The 14,084-nt window shown below is 32.5% G+C and overlaps 1 protein-coding gene across 1 annotated transcript; it reads left to right on the forward strand.

The window, feature by feature from the left end:
- Positions 1-1,312: 1,312 nt before the first annotated feature.
- Positions 1,313-1,918, forward strand: LOC111389999. The gene is made up of 2 exons (XM_023014986.1): positions 1,313-1,567; positions 1,688-1,918. Exons 1-2 carry the CDS (start codon positions 1,313-1,315, stop codon positions 1,916-1,918), a joined length of 486 nt encoding a protein of 161 aa, XP_022870754.1.
- The last annotated feature ends 12,166 nt before the right edge of the window (positions 1,919-14,084 follow it).

Here is a 14,084-nt window from a genome sequence, read left to right on the forward strand (position 1 = left end):
ACTTCCAGAGCCATTCAGTAGTAGTCATGACATCATTTTCGCTAAACACAAATATTCCACAAACCTGAGTTGTCTGGACGACTAACCAAATGGACCGTCGAATTAAATCAATATGATATTTCCTTTACACCCCGCACTGTCATAAAATATTAGGTACTTACAACTTCATTGCTGATTTTGCACCTAACTCTAAGGTTTTAGCCTAAAATGAACCTCTTGTCCTGATAGATGGATCGACAATAGGCATATGGACACTCTAGGTAGATGAGTTAAGCAACATCAATAGTGTAGGGCTTGGCATCGTCTTAACATTGTCGAAAGGAGATCAGATAGAGTGGGCGGTTAGGTGTGAATTCAAGGCAACTAACAATGAAGTAGAGTAAGAAGCACTTGTTGCTAGACTGGTCTTAGTGAAGGAGATCAGAGTCACCCAAATCCAGGGCACTTCCTTGCTAAAGACACAAAGATGACATCTTACCTAGAGTTAGTCAAACAGCTCTACAAAAAATCTGATGAGTTCTATACCACTTAAGTTCCATGGACTGAAAATATCTAAGTTGACGCACTAGCCAGCCTTGGAGCAACTATAAAGATGAAACGAAGTAAGGTAATCCCAGTAGTTTACTTGCAAAGGCTAGCGGTTCAAAAACCAGGTGAGCACAAAAGTTTCCATTTAATTGAGGAGGAATCCTGGATGACACCGATCATCAGATACCTCCAAAATGACGAGTTGTCAATAGACAAGAATGGAGCTCAATGAACTACGGCTAAGGCTGCTAGATTTTGTGTTATAGATGGTAAGTTGTATAGAATATCTTTCTCTGGACCCTATCTCTGATGCATCAACAACGTAGAGGTCAAGTATGTCTTGGCCGAACTTTATCAAGGGAAATATGGTAATCACTCAGAAGCTCGGAGCTTGGCGCAACGTGCACTTACCACTGCATACTATTGGCCAACAATGTGGACCGACTCTGTTAATCATGTCAAAAAATGTGACAGATGCCAACGATTCACCAATGTTTCCTACCTTCCACCAGAACGACTCAACCTCAGCTTGGCCGTTCATGAAATGAGGGATGGACATTGTCGAAAAACTCCCCACTGCTCCAAGACAACGAGTTTTCATGCTAGCGGTCACAGACTATTTCACGAAATGGATTGAAGTCAAGGCACTCTCAAAAGTATGTCATTGTGAAGTTATCCAATTCATCTAGAAAAATGTGATATGCAGGCTTGGAGTCCCAAGGGAAATAGTCACCGACAATGGGTCACAATTCATAAGCACTGAGTTTCAAAATTTCTGTAAAGAATGGAACATCAGGCTGAACTTTTCCACTCCGCAATATCCCCATACCAATGGTCAGGCCAAATCTCCCAACAAGACTATCATGAAGGCATTAAAGAAAGACTATCAGAGGCTAAAGGAAAATGGGCAGACAAGTTGCCTGGTGTCCTTTGGTCCTATCGTACCACCATTCGAAAACCTACCAGGGAAACACCCTTCTCATTAGCTTATGGCATGGAAGTAGTCATACCAATAGAAATAGGCCACTCCAACATTTCAGTATGAATGGACAATCGATGAGCAGAATTAAGTCAAATTGTGCCATAAGTTAGATATGGCAGATGAGTGAAGAGAAATAGCTTTAGCTTGTATGGCTGCTTATCAACGAAAATTGCCCAGCATTTCAACAGTCAAGTGAGAACTAGAACCTTCAAGGAAAATGAGTGGGTGCTACAAAGAGTATTTCAGAACACCAAGGAAGTTGGTGCCAGAAAGCTTGCAGAAAATCGGGAAGGACTGTACCTAATCATGAAGGTTCTCAGGCATGGAGCCTCTAAGCTATACACCCTAGACGATAGAGATATCACCAATAGCTGGAACACCATCCACCTCCACAAATATTATTTTTAAGTCTTCTAACTCTTCTTATTATTTAGTATTTTTATTTTCATTCAAAATTCATACTGACTTAAGTATCGGAGAACCGATGGCAAACTTTTCTTATCACCAAAGGGAGAAACGTATCAAAGGTCAGACTTTCCTCATCACTGATGATTCGAAAATCTTTGAACTTGGGGAGGAAGATGCCATATAGATATCAAGAGTTATTTTGGAGGTCAGACACCAGCCAGTAGAGATAAGCATGTAAATTCCATCAAGTCATCTGGATGAAAAAGACTGAGCGCCACCTTTGGATGTTGTCTTGACGTTTTGGTAGATGGCGAGATTGATTTTTTATTCGAGGTTCAAGAGCATTCCCAGAGCTTGCTAGCTCAGATTCCTCGGAAATCAAGACAAATTACACTTTATATCATCTCTATAGAATCTGTAGTGATTAAAAATTAAAGTATACTTTTTCATCTTCCTCGATGCGGGCGATGATTTAGTTCTTTCATTAAAAAACCTGCCGGTCAATATGGTACGGTAAAAGCTTTTTGTTTAGTTGATTCGGAAGCGACCTTTCAATTCAGGAGCTAGAGAGCTATTATGAGTTGATTAAGTCTCTATACCAAGTGGTGTAATGCCATCGGAAAAAAAAAACCACAAAAAAAATTAATGCTTTTAACCCCCTTTTTCGTTATAGTAGAATACTTCAACCAACAAGAAGAAAAAAATACCCCGTACAATTTTATGACTCCATAAAATCTTATGAAGTCATAAGATTGTATGGGCCATTTTGTTGCCTTCAAGCCATCTAGATGAAGAAGAACATATGGTTACTTTCATACTATCTGGACAAGGATAAGACTACCATGACCATAAGGCCAATCCAAACGAAGACTCAATGTCTTCAGAATAGTTAACAACATTAGCTACTAAATCAGATGGACTAGACCGATCAAGTCCATTGTAAAAATATTTTTATGTGTCTATTTTATCTTTAATGATGATAAGCAAGTCCAATTTCTATTACAATATTATGGTCATACATTTGTGTACTACAAATAAAATTTTAAGTTCGATACTTCATGAATTTTTTGCAATTCAACGCATTAACGCCAATAAGTCTACAAATTATATAGTTCGAAAAGACATGAATTCAAACATGTTCATACAAATACTGATACATCCAAAAGCATCTAAACCTGCCCATCATCGGTATACTTGATTCCATCGCCAGACGAAGCCCCAACTTTGGGCCGCTCCTCTCATATAATTGGCATACCAAGCATTTAGCACAACTCAGCATAATCAGCAATCACTTCATCTATGTCATAGCTGATATGTCTGCTTTTCTTGTAATCTCATTCATAAGGAAGGCCTTGGTGGCTATCTCGATTTCCAGCTGGAAATTCTCTAGACGATCCTCCAGAGAAGCAATCTAATCCCTAGAAGATCACTTCAAGTTTGCAAGCTCTTCTTTCAATGCAAGCTTCTTGAAAACCATCTTGGCTAGCTCATCTAGCGTCTTTCTAGTAGCCAAGTCAGCATCTTTCTTCCCTACCCTCAAACTTAAATTTTCTCCACGAAGTATTCACATACTACAATGATTGCACATTCCTAGCCTGCCTAACAGCTTCATTTTTCTGAAAAATAGCCCCTAGCAGTCCCGAGGATCAATAGAATGAGTTTGAGTCATCCAATAGGGTTATCTACAAAGAAGTATACAAAATATTATATCTGAAAAATCTGAGCCATCGTGTTTTCGACTGCCTTTACTGGACCAAGTTGTTCATAGCGCCCTCAATCTTCGAAAAATAAAAGGCATTCGCCAAGTGCCACTACCTCAGGGTTAGAAAATGCGGATAAGTCTGAATGAAAGGTAAGCACGATCGAGTCATTGTCTGTCAACAATGGCCCTGGATGATCGCATTTTCGAATAGACGAGGATGGAGCATCAGGTAGCTCGGTCTAGCTCGAAAGACCATTTGACGAAACTGGGGTATCAGCTAGTACCATATGATGAGAAATCTTCCTAGACTTTTCCTTTACCTTTCTCCTTTGCAAAACGTCAAGCGAAGATCCTACCACTCTTGACATGATTCGATCTACAATCTCACGTTCGATTGAGTTAAATGGACCAATCATAGAAAGGTTATTACCAAGAATTTCTAGACCTCTCTTTGCCATTATAATAAAGATCTTATATCTTGGAAAATCGGAAGGAATACCTCTTGGTTTTGCCAAAATATGCTCCCACGAGCTGCAGGAAGAAATGACTTCCAAAGACAGAAGAAATTGGCAATTTCTCTGATCCTTGGTATCGCTAGGATGTTGGATATGCGTTCTTTCACAAACAATCCTTGGACTGGCCGTATATTGATGCGAAGACCTGCAAGGAAATGAAATAAGAACCTCAAATAAGTAAAGTGCATTGGATGTAAGTGATCTGCAATACTTATTGCATGACCATGCTGAAGGGAAATGGTAATTCTCCGATCGAACCAAGTCACCTGATGTGAGAAAATAAGACCCTTTCCAGCCTTTATCCCTAGAAGAAATACCAACTATCAATCATTCGATATGTTTCCTTGTATTTAAGGAAAATCCACCTTTTTCGCCATCATGTTCCCATATAAAGTAACCATGCAGTAGTTCTGACATGCCGAATAGGATATTGTGCCACTCAATCAAGACCTCAACATTGGCCTTGGCTTAGGCCTTATACTTGTTAGCATCTAGCACTTAATTTTAATAGGTGTTCAATATGATACACAACCTTTGGTTTTCTCCACATTACACGGGATCAACCTCATTACTCAAGGCGGAGCTCAGCCTCATTATTGCTGCCTAAGCATTGGTCTCGTCATTTAATACAAGCCCTTGCCCAAAGCTTCATCACTTAGGCTAAGAATTCATTAAGTTCAATCTTATCCTTGAGGGATAGGAATCATCATGTGTAGGCCTCATCCTTAAAGAGAATGCATCATCACGGATTGATCTTATCTTTGAGGGGTAGACTTTATCCTTGATGGGTAGGCCTCATCCTTGAGCGATGTGCCTCATTCTTAATGGGACAGACCTTGTACTTGAGGGGTATATATCATCCTTGAGAAGTAGGCACCTCAAAGATGAGGTGTCGGTCTCATCTTTAGAAGGTCAGTTTCATCTTTGATTTGTCCACATATACCTAGCCACTACGTAGCCCTTATGTGGCATCCATCCCACATGACCTTTATATGGCATCAAATAAGACTCCATGTGAGATGGTGGCATAATAATAGTCCCCCAAGTCTGAGATTATAATACATGTTAGGTTTTGTCATTGATCGCGATTTGATGTTTTAGTGAATCCATTTGAGCCATTTTAGGCTTAGTCCTCTCATGGCTCCATTGCTTGCTACTTTTTTAAGAAATACTATGTGTTGGAAGTCCTTATATCTAGGTAACGAACACTCCATATAAGATGGGGCATCAGCTAAGGTTTTGTACTTATTGACATTTTGCACTTAACAAATGTTTGGCATATGTTACAGTCTTTAGTCCTTTTTCAAGTCTTGGTTAAATGTCAGTTTAATAGCTAAGGCTCCACTTCTTAGGCTCATAGGACTTGACTTATCCACTTCAACTTGGTCTCCACATGGCTTTTATAGGAAGTGACACGTAAGGTGTTATCATTTATGTAAGGTTTTAAGACTTGCTTTCATGTTCGAGTTTTGGCACTTCTTTCTTCTTCTTTTTGTCCCTTACTTTAATAGTCCTCGAGTGCATTAACTCAACCTTTTCCATGTCCCTACCTAAGTGTGTGCTTTTGATCGAGGTTGTGTTTCGATCATACCCATGCCACATAATACATGCTTCGACTGAAAAATTGCATAGAAAAGGTTGTTTTATACTTTAGTTGAAGTGTTGTGCTCAGGGACTTGGTCACACACATCAATCGAGGTTGACCACAAAGGTTAAAGCATGTGCTTCAGTCGAAGCGGCAAGTTCAGGCTAACTTTTGTTCTCAACTCTTACTTTAGGAATGTAAGGGGCTTTGTGAAGTGTAACTTATTGAGGATGATCTCAAAGCTCCAGGCACATGCTTTGATCAAAGCGAAAAATTCGGGCTAAGATGTACGCTTTAGCCGAAAGCACCACAAACACACAGTCTCTACTTTTGATTTGGGAATGTGAGATGTTCATAAAGCTGTAAAATGTATTTGGATATGTGTGTGTGTGTGCGTGCGTGCGCGCACTTTTTTAGATCACATTATTAAACTTTTAAATCATCGCATTATTAATTTCGATTTAACTTAGATTAATTTTATTTATGTTTTTAGTGATCGACTCATTTGAAGTAATTGAAAAGAAAGAATGACAAAATCGAAGGAAATCTATTATTTTTGGTATCAAATTCCACAAGTTTGAATTCGAGAAGGACATTGGTTGCACAATTGATGAACTTAAGCACTAAATTGCACTATTTGAGAGAGATGGAAACCTTGGAGGAAATAATGCACAAAGTGGGGTTGGATCAGTTTAAAAAGGAAGGTTACTTGGGCTGGATTCTTATTTTTGAACGATTTGGAGGCTATGAAAGAATTATAAATGGGCCTCTTTTTGACTAGTAGCGGGTGATGGGAATTAAAAGGTGATTGAAACTTAAGTTGAAGGGGATTCCTCGAAAGAAGATAATGGAGGCTGTAATTCACAATTATTAGGGATACTAATTCAATTCACAATTATTCGAGATACTAATTAGGGAGTAAGAATTTTTCTTTGAAAGTAGTCTTTGTAATAAATTCTTTGCAAGAAAGTACTTGTAGCAAATGGTGTTTGTCAAAAAAAAAATGAAAACACTTTGAAAATGACAAGTAACAAAATTTTCTACATAAATTGACCAATTTCGGTTTAAATGACAACTAAAATATTTTCTACGTAGATACAACTAAAATCTTGTATGAAAATGACAACTAAGAAAAATCTCTTCTAGGAAAAGGACAACTAAAATATTTTCTACGTAGATACCAATTTTGTAGACAAACTCTTTCTAGTAAGAATTCAAAATCTTTGTAATAAAGAGTCTTTGTGCAAAGTCTTTGTAATAAACACTTTTCAAGAAAAAGTCTACCAATATTAAAGATTCAAGAAAAGTCTTTCAAATATTAAAGATCTTTCAGAAATTTAAACACGTTTTGAATATCAAATATACCAATTTCAAGAAAAAGTCTACTAGCAAAATTTCGAAGACAGTGTCTTTTTAAAAGATTTTTAATACGTTTAAAAAAATTCTACACCAATTTATATTATCTTTGCTACTAAAATTCGATTGCCAAAAATGTATAACTAGTTCTACTGGAATTTCTTTTATTATTTTCTCTTATAATCTTTGCTAGTTGTTGTCTTTCTTTACAATCTTTAGAATCTTTTATCAAGAAACTCTGACATTGGGAGATAGAGAGCTCAGTCATTTGCTTATTGATTTGTAAAGAGGGGTCACCCCTATTTTTATCTAAAACGGATAAAATATGGCTTCCTACAACGAACAATCTTCCTATCTCTCTATTTTCTAAACAAAAATTAATATATTCGTTAAAACTTTTCAATGAACAAATATGTAAGGCAGTGTAATCTAAAAGCATAAAATATTATAACTTTAAAACAATATGTTTGTAATGGCCTTTGAGTACTTTACCGTTCGGCAAATTAATTTCTTCAAACCTTTTTTTTTTTTAACTCTCTCTTAGTTTTTTTCTTGATCTTTTAAAGAAGGTTTACTACTGTAGCCAAAAAGATTTTCATCATGTTTAAAAAGGTTTTAACAAATTTTCACAATTGGGACACAAATTAGCCAACTTAACTCAAAAGATTACTTTATCTTTTGACCATGAAATCCAGAATAAAGAAGCTAAGAGTGTTAAAAATATATTTTTGAAACGGAAATAAAATATTATTTGTGAATAAATTAATTGCTTACTTGGTGTTTCTCCTTTTAGGCATTGCTTGAAAAATAACTAAAGTAAACGAAAATTATAAATAAGAGAAGATACGAAAAGAACTTACTTTAATTACGAAGTCTTTGAATTTACGAGGATATCTTTGAATTTATAAAGATGGTGGAGAGATTTTTGAGTACAAGTGTGATAGTGTGCTTTGTGCTTTCTTCGGTGTGTGTTTTCTTTCGCGAGAGGAGTGAGTATTTATAGACACTAGTACATCACGTCTATTCTATGGGTGTTGTAAGTGTGCTTTCAGTAATTGAAGAATACTGTGCAAACTTTACAGGTGTGCAATCAAAAATCAAAGAAAAAATAAATAATGTACAATTCTCCATGTAAGTAATTAAAGAATGAATTATTTGAAAAGATGTTTCTGACAACTTTTTTCTTCACCTCTAACTTCTCTTGACATATGAGAATCAACTTTGCAGATATTTGAAATATGTTCAAAAGCGTTATCTTTACGCCTCTTATTTTTGACTTTCTTGTATTGGTAATTATTTCTCTGTCTTTCTATACCGTCTTTTTCAATTATTTATCTTATCTATCCATCATTTTTGCTATGGCTTCTTTTAGTTCTGGATCCATCTCATTATCGTTGCCATCAGATATGTATGCTTCATCTTCTGTATTTGATTGGGTTTCTGTAAATTCTCCATTAGTCTCTTGAAACGCCTTCAGATATAAATTTTTTTGTTCACCATTTGGTACAGAATCTTTTCTGCTCTAATTTTCATGACAAGGTGCTCTTGGCAAAAAATAATTCCGTTGTTCCGTTGTGCGACTAATCTGAAATCATTATTTTGAACTTCCATCATGGCTGCGATTTCTGATATTCTTTTTTCATAATTAATCTGTCTAATTTTTATTTCAATATTTGTCCTCGAATTTTGGCTCTAAATTAAAATACTATGATAAGCTGGAATTGCAATGTCATTATTTACACGATGGGGTATGGAAATGAATTGAATCATTAATGGATGGTCTTTTAACTGATCAAGAATCTGTTTAAGTTTCTGTGGAAAAAATAGGAAAGATTTGGTTAATATGTATTTAGTACCTATCATTCCAAATTGTAAAGTTGGATAAAAAATGTCTTCTTCTTCAAAAATTGTATAATAAAAGGAAATCGTTGGATAATTGTGTCTAAGAAAGGTTGAATTTTGGGTTGCATCGTATTTGGGACCATATCTAAGGAAGTATCTATTTTCATTATGATAGTATCTTAAAATTTGCAAAATCTATAATTTCCTGTACAACGGAATTCTTTATAGAATTTCGAAAAATACTGACGCAATCACCAATTTTTTGTTCTAATTCGTATAAAGTCTTTTCTTGTCTTGCAGCTGTAAAATTTGTTAGTTCAATAAACCTTTCTATTTTATCAGAATAATTTTTACTTGTAGATGCGATGTCTTTGGAAATGGGTTTTTCAAGTGTATCTCTAGAACTAGTCTGTCCAAACTATTATACAATTTAAGAATCTCATTTTGATATTTACTAATAGTTTGTTGAGATGAAGAAATTTGATCTTCAAGGAGTTGTAGTCTTTCTTCTAAAAAATGCTTTCTCAGATTTAAATTTATTACAACTATGACAAAGTTGTATGGATGAAGATGATGATGAAGTTTGAAAGGGGGTTCGCATGGTCTGTCTAATTCTTTCGGATATATGAAAATTAAATCCTATAATTTCTCTACAAAAATTTAAAACTTCTTCAAACGTATAAAATCCTTTGAAAAGAGGGTCGGGAAATCTTTCTACTTGTTGGAATAGTTCTGGCCAATAATTATATATACCAGGCTTTCTACCTTTAATTACTGCGAAGAAACTAAATTTTTTATTTTCTACTTCATTATGAATCTATCTAAAACGGTTAGTTAGGGCATTAATGCTCTCTAATTTTTATTTAGAGTCACGTGCCATTCAAAGATTATCCAATAGACAATGCTCTCTTTCTGGTAGTCTTTCTAAATTATTTACTCTGAATCGAATATTAGATTCTTGAGGGGCCACTCTCGGAGTGACATTCCCAAAGTTCATCATCATTTGATCCATCTGCACCGTGAAGATAATAAGTTAAAAAGTTAATAACTTGCCTACTTAAATTATCTGCTAAATATTATTTTTTCCGCCAATATGTTCTATATTAATTTTATAGCTGCTCAATATCTCATAAAATTTCAACAATCTTTTATGTCTTATCTTATCAAAATTTGTTTTGTTAATAAATTTTACTATACCTTCAAAATCTATCCTAATTGTAAATTCAATGTTTAAAAATAATTTAAAGCTTTCTATACTATGTATGACGTCCATTATTTCATAATCTAAACAAACTAAATATTTTCCTTTTATCTTGCGTTTTCCGTTAGCATATCTACAAATTTTTCTTCTTTTTTATCAATATATTTATTTGGTTTGAAATATAAAATTCCTCACATCCTAACTCATATCCATCTGTTTCTATTATTTTATATTCACTATCTAATGGTAATTCTAATGGTGGTAAATTTTTAACTTCTGTTTTTATCTTTTTAACTAATTCTATATCTTATTGATTAAAATATTTTTGTCATTTATATGACAATTTACTATACAATGGTCCTACTTTCCTTCCTAAATCTTTAATAAAATGTCTAACATAATTTAATATTCCCAAAAAGGCTTGTAACTTTTTGATTTTTTCAATTTTGTCTGGAAAATTGTAAAACTGTCTGTACTATATGTTGCTGTAACTGAATCTTTCCCTCTCCTAAAATTATTCCTAAAGATTCAATTTTTTGTTTATTTATTTCCACCTTCTTTTTACTTATAACTAAACAATTTTTTATAAATTTATTCAACGTTGTCTCTAGATGTTTCATATATTCTTAATAGTTTTTATTATGTACTAGAATATCATCTATATATATACAAACAAACGGAAGAGAATTAAATATACTATCCATCTTTCTTTGAAAAATAGCGGGTGCATTTTTTAATCCAAAATGTACGATTAACCATTCAAAGTGTTTTAATGGAGTAGTAAAAGTTATTCAAGGAATAGAATTTTTTGCCATTTTTATTTGCCAAAATCCAAATTTACAATCAAATTTAAAAAATATCTTGCTATTTTGTATTTTATTTATTAGTATATCCTTATCTAGTATTTTATATCCATTTTCTACAGTATTGTCGTTTAATCTTTTATAGTTTATAACCATTCTTACTTTTCTTCTTTTTATTTCACTATGATTTCTAACTATAAAGGCTATTGTTCTGTGTTAACTCTAAATTGTTTTATTACTTTTAAATATAATAATTCTTTAATCTGTATGTTAAAATATTCTACATCTTGGTTCGTATGTTGTATTTCTGCTGTTCTAATTTTTATATTTTCATTTATTATTTCTAATTTAACTTCTATTTTATTTTTATTCCAATGTTTTATAGGGTCTTCTCCTATTATTTTAATTTTTTCAGCTAATTCTAAAATTTTGTGTATACTATCTATCTTAGAAAATATCTTGTTAAAAATTATTAATTCTTTATTTCTTGGTATAAAATTTGTTTTTAAAGTTTTTAAAGATATATTATCTAAAAATTCTAAGTTTTCTACGTTTTCTTCAATTTCTGTGTCTGGTTGTAAGGGTGCACCACGCTTAGCTCACAACTCTGATGATTCTATAGTATTAATAATAGAAGTGTCCTTTCCAAAAATTATGACATCAGGAGTAATTATTAAACTTCCATTTCTACTAAGCAAGAATTTTATTTCTATAATAAATTCATCTTTTATCAATGCGTTAACTAATTTAGTCGTTAAATTATACTATCTTTCTTGGAATTTAATCTTACAATCATCAAAAAGTCTCTTTTCGAATCACATTTTACTACCGTCCATTTGACTTTCTCTTATTTCATATTCTAATTTTTGTCTACAATCTTCGGCACTTAATTTTTCCTGATTATATTAAATGTACAACATATGTCTATTAATGCTATCAAAATTAATTTTATCATTTTGTTTATCTGTACTTCTGTAGGTATTCTGATACTTTTTATCATCTTTACTCCCGATATTTGACAAATTATTTTTTCCTGATTTTCTGTTTTCAAATAATTATTTTCTGTGCAATTATCTATAAGTTGTTTTCCTTTTGTTTCTAGATTTCTGATCCTATATTGTATTGCTCCTAATGTTTCGTGTATTTTATTTATTCTATTATTTGTATCTATTCTATTATTTTCTATTCTTTCTATACATTCAATATAGTCTTTATTTTTATAATTATTTATTTCATCTTTAATACCTAAACCATTATTGCATTGAATTTCTAGATAATTCTTACACTGATTTCTATTTTTGCGTCCTTGGTATATTTTGCATATTTTACATTTATCCATCATTGATCCTTGTTCTCTAATCCATTCATGGATACATTCTTATTCTACATTCATCATCTTTATATCTAAAATTGAAAAATCTAGTTCTTCTAAACTATCAAAACTATCTTCAGAATTGCTTGTTGTTTCTAAATTATCTAACTCTTCATCTGTGTAAATACTAGATATTGAGTTACAAGATTCATTATCAGATCATTCTATTATATTACATTGTATTTCTTCAATTATCATAGATTTAGCTGCATTTTCTTTATTTTTATATTTATTTGGCCATTTATTAGCAAAAAATCTAGAGTCTCCACAAATATAACATTTACAGTCTTTTTTAGTCTTTGGTTTTCTAACATATTTATTATAATTGGGTCTTTTATTTTTATAATATGTCATACTTGGTCTAATATTATATTTCTTTTTATTTTGATATTGCCTTTTATATTTTTATCTTTTTTATACAATTTTTTTCATATATAAATATGAGCAAAAAGAATAATTTAATTTCTTTATTTGCTTTCTAGTTACTTCCTCTACACAATATTCTTTCAATTTATCAATTATAAATTTTATAGTGGCACTTATAGTTATTTCCCTTGTTGGGTTTGACTCTACATCTTTTCTAATTTTATTATTTCATGGTGGTGGGATCTTTCTATTTAATCTTTCAAGTATAGGGTAATCTAGTGCTAATCCTACTGCGCTTGCTAATCTTTCAAAATCTAATAAAAATGGTTGTATGTATTTCATATTACTAATACTTAATATTTCTAAGTCTTCTAAAGCTTTATTTTGTTTATAAGTGTTATCTCTATTGGGATCAGAACCTATAATTAATTCTCTAATAAAACTTGTAAAATTTCTAGGATTATCTCCTCTAGTCATTCTTGATCTAATTTTATCTGGTTTTAGTCTTTTTGCTGTAACTTATATATCTAAAGCAGTCTTTCCTAAATAAGTTTCTAAGTAAGCCCACATTTCTTCTACAGTTATTTGTATATGTACATTGTTATACGCTCTAATTACAGAATTTTCCCATTTAGTTATAGTACTAGGTCTGTCTTGTGGTTTACAATTATTTAACTCTACGATTAATTCTGTATCGCTTGTTAATGGTAAACTACATCCTTCTTCCGTTTGTCTTTTTCCAAAACTTTTATATTTTTTATCAATCCATTCAAAATCGCTTGTAGGGGAAAATGATATTTACATCCTATATCGTATTCTGTATTCATGGATTATTTTCTTTTTCCAAATTCTTGATTTGTTTCCATTTTAGCTCTCTTGCTAATTTCCTCCATCTTGGATTCTATGTCTACTTGATCTTTTTTTATTAACATTCTAGTATTTCTCTAGCTCTTCTAAAATTTCTATAATATTCCATATCTATATAACCAAATTCTTTTTCATCGTCCTAACTTTCATCTTCTTCACTAGCTTCGTCTAAGACATTAATTTCGTCTTCACTTTCGTAGTCCTCTATTTCAAAATATCCCCATTCTCCTTCACTTTCTTCCTCATTATGTTGTGTTTGTTCTGCTTGATAATTATAATTTTCAAATCTAATACTTAAAGTTCCATTATTATTTTTGTACATAATATTATTTTCTGGTACTAATATTGATTTTTGTAGAAAATTTCCTAAGTTCCAATCTAATCCTGCATATGTTTCTAAAGAAAATTTCTTTGCCGGGATAGCCTTTATACCTTTTTGTCCTAATAATGTAATTATTTGATTATTTTCTAATTTATAATTGTAGTACTATTTTCACTAAGTCTTCCTATGAATCCTGTGCAAATTAATAATTTATCCTCATCTCTTTTCATTTGAT

This window comes from Olea europaea, unplaced genomic scaffold (assembly GCF_002742605.1).
Source record: "Olea europaea var. sylvestris unplaced genomic scaffold, O_europaea_v1 scaffold638, whole genome shotgun sequence".
Lineage (NCBI taxonomy): Eukaryota > Viridiplantae > Streptophyta > Magnoliopsida > Lamiales > Oleaceae > Olea > Olea europaea.